The sequence below is a fragment of the Echinops telfairi genome, unplaced genomic scaffold (assembly GCF_000313985.2).
Source record: "Echinops telfairi isolate 266 unplaced genomic scaffold, ASM31398v2 ScPeMD7_7465;HRSCAF=8503, whole genome shotgun sequence".
In the NCBI taxonomy this organism is placed as follows: Eukaryota; Metazoa; Chordata; class Mammalia; order Afrosoricida; family Tenrecidae; genus Echinops; species Echinops telfairi.
Genome location: NW_022111365.1, coordinates 7,836,296 through 7,843,614, shown reverse-complemented (window position 1 = coordinate 7,843,614; position 7,319 = coordinate 7,836,296). Strand labels below are relative to the sequence as shown.

Below are 7,319 nucleotides of genomic sequence, written 5' to 3'. Positions count from 1 at the left end.
CACCTCATGATCACACAGGCTAGTATGCTTCTTCCATGTGGGCTTTGTTGCTCTCAGTTAGATGACTGCTTATTTATCTTCAAGCCTTTAAGCCCCCAGATGCTATATCTCTTGATAGCTGGGCACCATTAGCTTTCTTCACCACATTTGCTTATGCATCTGCTTTGTCTTCAGTGATTGTTTCGGGAAGGTGAGTATCATGGAATGCCAGGTTAATAGAACAAAGTGTTCTTGCGTTAAAGGAGTACTTGAGTAGAGGCCCAATGTCCAATTTTAATACTTAATACTAATACCTTAATACTAAATCTATAAATATATCTACATAGATCTATTTCCCCATCATCATATATAAATATATTGACATATGTACATGCCTGTATTTAGACTTCTATAAATGCCCTTTGCCTCTAGTTCTTTCCTCTATTTCCTTTTATTTTCCTCTTGTCCCACTCTCATGCTCAGCTCTCATTCGGGTTTCAGTAATTCGTCTCGGTTTCATTGCCCTTGATCAAGCCCTACCAGGCCTCCTACACCTCCTCACCATCGATTTTAGATCACCTGTTGTTCCCTTGTCCCTGGGTTTGTTAACACCCACTTCCTTTTCCCCACCTCCCCCTCTCCTATGTTCCCCCAGAACTGTTGGTACCGTTGTTTTCTCATTCAGATCGTTAATCCCTCCTATCTTATCTAGATAGACCTGCAGAGATAATATATGCACAAAAAACAAGACAGCAAAACAAAGCAACAAAAGAAGACAACCACAACAAAAACCCAACAACAACAACAACAAAAGCCTATAAATAGTTCAAGGTGTGTTTGTTGACCTTTAGGAGTGTTTTCCAGTCGAGTCTGATGGGGTGCCACGCCCTGGTCCCAAAGTCTATTTTTGGTATTCCCTGAGAACTTTGTTGCTCTGCTCCCCTTGCTGTTCACCCTGAGTATTTCACCTTGGTGTGGTGGGGTCAGATCAGGCTCAATTCCTGCAGTGGGTCTCCAGTGTTTTCCCCATAGCACTATGGGTCAGTGAGGGATGTCATGTCTCGTAGTGGAGCAGGCCCTATGGTCCTCTCTGTGCATTAGCTGCTCTGAGCAGAAATATTGTCCTCGGGGCTTGGTGGGCCAGGATGTGCTCTATTCTCTCTTCCTCCCCCTTCACTTGCTCTGGTGTGCTCCCATCAGACATGTCCCTCTCCCTGAGCTGTAGCTTCAGTGCTGTCCTCTGAAGTGAATTCTTCTGCTGGGCCCAATATCCCTTAGAGATTTTCATGTGTCTTTGTATCTATCTGCCCCTAGATAAGGAAGTTCGCAGCACAGAGTCTCTAGGTCCAAAGGAAGTGCTCTGCTCCTAGCTCCTCTGGGAGCACCTGCCTTGGGGCTCCATACCTAAATCGGTCTGGTGTGGGTCTGGGTCTGAGTGAGTTTAAAGAAGGCAGTGGGGACTTATTGGAAGACAGAGAAGACAGTAAGCAAGGAGATGGAAAGGAGATGCAGAAAAGAAAAAAAACGGAAAAGCAATTACAATTTAGTTCTTGGGGTGATGCTCTTAGCCATGAACCTGCTTGGGGCTGCAGATGCAGAGGAGCCAGGGACAGGTTTGTTCAGGGGATGTGCTACAATTGACTTTTGTTCCTGGGGAAAGAGTTGCAGTGACCAGAGTACTCAGAGAAGACGCTGCTGGTGTGTGTCTGTGGAGGAGAGGCTAGATGGTGATAGAAGATGGTGAAGTGAGGAAAGCTGCTGTTTGGATGGATCCTCGAAGAATGAGTGGTGGTAGTCAGGGGCGGGGAGTGATGGATGGAGGGAGTGGCCACTGTAAGAAATTCAAGAGCAGAGCATTGCTGAAGAATGGACCGGCTCACAGGGAGGGGGAGGGGACCCAAGACTAGAAATGTCTTGTGATATTTCAGCATAGAGTGACCAAGTTGGCATAGGAACTCCCCTGACTCAAGACAGTGGTATAACAGGAAAAAAGGGTCTCAGGCAGAAAGGATTTCACATTAACTCCTCAGAGGACTTGCTTGTCACATTAGGATAGTAACTTTCCACTTCTTATCCAAGATGATATTAGGGGAAGGGTGGTGAATTGAACAATCGTATGAATAGGAGAAAGTCCTAGGGCGACTTCTAGACACAAGGGAGTGAGGGGATAGTGGGCAGTGAGTGAAGACAGAGGCACAGAGGGAGATCAGGGTGAGGAAACAATCTCTTTTAGCTAGTGGGCACTCCACGGCTTGTGGCAGGCTTTCCAAGGTAGAATTGGACAGCAGGAAGGGTCCTGGGAGGTTCTCTCTCTGCTTCATCTTCCTGCTGTCCAGTCACTTGGAGAATGCCAGAGACACCACCACTGGATCCACAAAACTTGGCACCCACTCGGCGGTGATGTTCCGGCACTCCGCATCATTGCATGTGGCTTCATGAGTCTGAGGAGCGGCTTATGGACTACTGTTGGCCTGGCATGGGATGTTTTCTTGATATATAATGGCTTGTTGATATAAAACGCTTTCTTACACATACATGAGTGTCTCTGGATTTGTTTCTCTAGTCAACCTGGCCTAACACATAGAGTGACTAGAGGATTCAAGTCCTTGACTCAGTGACTCACTTCTGAGAATTAGTTAGTGAAAATCCTATGGATAATTTCAGAATATTGTCCAATATAGTCATGTCATCAGAAAGGATTAAATGCTAGAAAAGGTTTAGTAAAATAGAGGGTAAAGGAAAGTGAGAGAAACTCTCAATGAGATCGACTGTCATATTAAACAATGGACTAACCCATATTAATGATCATGAAGATGGCACAGAATCAGGGAATATTTCATCCTGTTATACATACAGCCATCTTCAGTCAAAGCCAAAATGATGACCACAAACAACAATAATGACAATTCTGTGGTGGTGTGGACAATAAGCGAAAGAGGAGGAAAATTGTAGGTGTGACGCAGGCAAGTCAAACCAAAAGCTAGAGGGAAGGAAGTTCTCAGACTTGAGGTCTTCTGAGCAGGAGGATGCACAGGGTGAAGGAAGGAGAGGATGTGAGGGCACACTGACTCATGGCACTGCGGGATATCGGGTTTCTCAGGAACAGACTGTAGTTCTTTGGTCTACCTGGCCTGTCATTACATATCTCTTCTCAACTAAGTGGTGCTGGAGAGAGCAGGAGTTCTGCATTGCCAGAACGATACTGCTTTTAGCTCTACGGCCCTCAGGAGGGCAGCTGAGGGACCAGGCCCTAGCCTGAGTGTCCCCTGTGGAATGGAAAAACCTAGCCAAGTGATTTCCTTCCTGCTAGGGAATTTTGACTTGTAGAGAAGAAAAGGCATAGGCAGGGACCAGAGAGACCCAAATTGCAGCTTATTGCTCCAGTGATCTATGATGCTCATGTGCTCTGAGGGGTTCTCTGAATGCTCTGATTTGTAAAACTTGGACAACATATACTTCTTATATAATGGTAGTAATGTATAAATCACACAATATAAATATTTAACTGTGCACAGAATGTAGAGGAAAGCAAATACATATTCTCTTATACGGATACCCTTCTATTTGCTAGAGCTTGGTCAATATTTATTTAACAAAGGGGTGATTGGAAGGATAAGCAAATGGATAGAGCTGGATGAAATGGATGGATGAATGAGTTTATATATATATTATATATACATATAATAGTATATATGGCTGTAAGTATGGCTTAACAAAAGAATGTATGATTATATATATGGATAGGTAGGTGGATGCTTAGATATATAGAAAGATAGATGTATGGATGGACTGGTGGATAGGTGGGTGAGCTGATGGATAAATGGATGGATGAGTGAGTGAATAGATGCATGGCTGATGCATGATTGGATTGAATGAAGGGTGAATGAGCAGGTGGATGGAAGGATAACTGGCTGATTTGGGGATGGTTTGACTAAAACTCAGGTCAGCCCAGGGATTATCCTGAAGACTTCTCAACTCTTTTCACCTCTGTGATAGGAAGGAATTGGCATGGGAAAGAGGGGAGGCCTCCTCTGATCTGTTCTGAGTAGAGAGATGCCCCTTCACTGCAATCATACTCACAGCAAATAGAAAGCCAAGCTTGTGAATTGTCCCCGGAGGAAAGTCTCGGTGCCCACGCCGATCAGCACTAAGGGAGAGAAGAAACAGAGTGTGTTCCCAGTTATTCCATAGCATGGCCCATGAAGTATGCAACTTCACCTGGGGTGGTAGATCCTTGACAGTGAAGTGAGCTTTCCCAGGGACCCAGGCCGGAACAGGCTTCCTCCCACCCTACCCCCCACCACATAGCACTGAGAGCTGAGGCAGGGGAGGTGCAGAGAAGAGGGAATTTCTTAGATTGCTCTCTGGAAACCACAGACAGAATCCCATAGGTCTTCCATTCTGGGCTCCAGAGCCTGTCTATCGATGAGAACTTTCCCTTCCCACGCCCTGCCTGGATCCACATTATTACTGTTTTCACAACTTGCTGATTTGTTTACTGCATCAACATTATTGGCTTATTACTTTGTATAAGATGCTGAATCCTGGGTTGGTGGTGTTGTTTTCTTTGTGAGATGACTGAATCCCACTTCTGCATGGCAGTCATTAAGGATGTGAATCCCACTGTCCTGTGAGATGCAGGGCAGCCTCAGTTCCTCTATTGGTGTCTTGGTTCAAACCTCTAAACTTCCATTGGTTGGTTTTGTCCTGGGCCAATTTCATCTCAGATGTAGGCTTTGCAGACTTGCTTGTTCCTCATCCCTATTTTATAGGGATTCTGTTGCTCCGGGAACTTATCTTAAGCCATCCCTGATAAAGACATCCCACAATGCAGGCTGAGGAAAAAGTCCAAGAGATGCTCCTGGACTTTCCTGTAGGCAGCATTGACCCCAACCAGAACCACTTTATATCCCTAAGTAATTATGTCACCCTGGTGATCTAATGGGCTTCATACTTAGCTAGGTGCCTATGGGTGGCCCTTTGTCCTTTCCACCCATGGCTTTCTTTTCCTGGGCTTTGGTACTTTATTTCTTGGCAGAGATATTACATGAACCTCATCAGCCAAATGTCCAAGGACCTCCCTGCTCTCAGTGAATTGTCATCCCATTTGGAGTATGTGGGAACCACTGCTGAAATGCTACCTAGTCAGAAGCTGGCCTTCTCCCCCACTTGAGCTGGCACCAGCACTCACTGCTTCTGGGGGGAATTGTGGAAGTAGTCAGGGGAAAGGAGGCAGGAGGGGAGTGAAGTTGGGCATTTCCCCCAGTGATGAATGGTTCAATTGCTCCCCTGAGCTTCAAAGACAGAGTTTATCTCTTCCTTCTCAGGTTGTAGCTGCTTTGCAGGTTCACACTGGGGAAGCAGCTGTTTATGTCAGGCACACACGGCTCTGCAGTGCTCACATAATTATGTGGTCCAAATTCACAAAGCACTTAATACTTGTGTACAATGATGACAAGCCCTATCTCCTCACACAGGGAGTCTTTGTCACAAGGAGGAAACCGATATACGGCTAGAGTCCAGTTATTAGCTGAATCGCTCAATTTCTCTGAACCTCAATTTCTTCATCGTGGCTACAAAATGGTTATAAGGATTCACTAGGTGGTTTGATGCCAAACATGTCACAGTGGTTTAATAAGATTGTTTTTAAAATTTTGGGTATACAGATTCAGACAAGAGTGGGGAAAGAGTCTTCCACTAGGGCTCATGTTTATGACTTGTGTTTTGTACTTCTCCAGGACTCTGTTCAAATTTGTAGTCTGTATAGTTTTGTGGAGTCCCTGGATAGTGATAAAGAAGCTCTGGCGGTGTCGTGGGTTAAATGTTAGGTTGCTAATTGCAAGTTCAGCAGTTCAAAACCAGCAGCTGCCCCAAGGTAGAAAGAGGAAGCTTTCTGCTCCCATAAAGGGTTGCATTCAGAAGCCCACAGGTGCAGGTCGACTCTGTCTTATGGGGTTGCTACGGGTCGAAATAGACTCGATTGCAGTGAGTTTGGTTTTTGGTTTGGGACAGTGATGATGGTTCAGACACTTGTCTGCCAACCAAAAGATTAGTGATTTGAGTTGACCCAGAGGTACCTCAGGAGGAAAGTCTAGCAATCTACTTAAAAATATATTTATTGAAAACCCTGTGGTGCATAGTTCTACTCTTATACAAACGAGGCTGTTTTAGTGTGAGACTCCCAGGCAACTATTTTGGTATGGCAGATGGCCAGTAGATGGCAGCCTTGGGAAGAAGGCACCTTACTGGTTTGCACCACTTGGACATCTGGAAAGTTACTTTGATGTCTCTGGTGTGCTTTAGTGTGAAACAAGACTCAATAGTCAGAGGAGGGTTAAAAGGCAGCACTGGGTTTACAGTGATTAAACAAATATGCTAAACATGATAACTGGTCTGGAATTCTAGTTCTGTCTGTTACCACATGTATAACCTTAGGAAAGTACTTAATTCACTAGATTTGGTGTTCTCCATGACTAGGGAAGGGAGTACTGGTGATGTAGTGGGTTACACATTGGTTTAATAACCATAAAGTCAGTAGTTCAAAACCAAGAGGAGAAAGTTGAGACTTTCTACTCCTACAAAACTTGCGGTCTTGAAAATCCACAGGGGGTCATCCTATTCGGTTCTATAGGTTTGCTATGAGTTGGAATCAACTAAACGACAGGGAGTTGAGTTGAGTTGATGCCCAGGAAACAAACCTGCACTTGTCGGGAGGAGAAGAGCTAGGGTAGAGATATGTGTATTGGAGTCAAAGTATGGAGTGCTAGGCTGGGAGATCCTCAAAGGGACCCTCATCTACTTCTGGGATGCTTTAAGACAATGTGAACCTGAGTCATCTGCTTTCTGCTTGCTCCTGCTGGTTCTGAGGCTCATGCTTTCAGTGACTAACTGTGTCAAGGTGAGACAACTTTGATGGCTACTAAGTCTTCCCTTTTGCTCCCAGATCTGTCTGCCTGTGGGCCTGGCTCTCTGCCAAGGCCTACACAAGCTCTATAGACATTGCTGACCATTTTGTGGAGGTGACTTGGGACTAGGACCTTCTGAATTGGGGTCAGAGATGGGGTTTCTCCATGGATGCCCTTGATCCAACAGGAGCAATGAGGTATAGACTGAAGAAAGTGCATACATGGGAAACAGCATCCCAAGATGTAAGAAAAGTTCACCAAGTGCTCTGACGTCAGAGGAAGGAAGGATTAATACTGGGACTATCAGGAAAGACTTTGTAAAGAAATCCAAACCAGGTGGACTAGAATATCAGGTAGGAAATGGACATTACACATGGAGAAACCATGACATATCAGAAAGGGGACTCCCTATGACAGAAAGCTGTCTAGTCTAGA

At 45.1% G+C, this 7,319-nt stretch overlaps 1 protein-coding gene across 2 annotated transcripts in view; it reads right to left on the bottom strand.

Moving 5' to 3' along the window:
- Nucleotides 1-7,319, bottom strand: part of TMEM72 (transmembrane protein 72) — a 42,828-nt gene that overhangs the window by 6,838 nt on the left and 28,671 nt on the right. For both annotated transcript variants that reach the window (XM_004716251.2, XM_045283658.1), the window contains exon 2: nucleotides 4,060-4,126. In XM_004716251.2, the coding sequence (XP_004716308.1) occupies nucleotides 4,060-4,126 (67 nt within the window). The remainder of the gene's footprint in view (nucleotides 1-4,059; nucleotides 4,127-7,319) is intronic.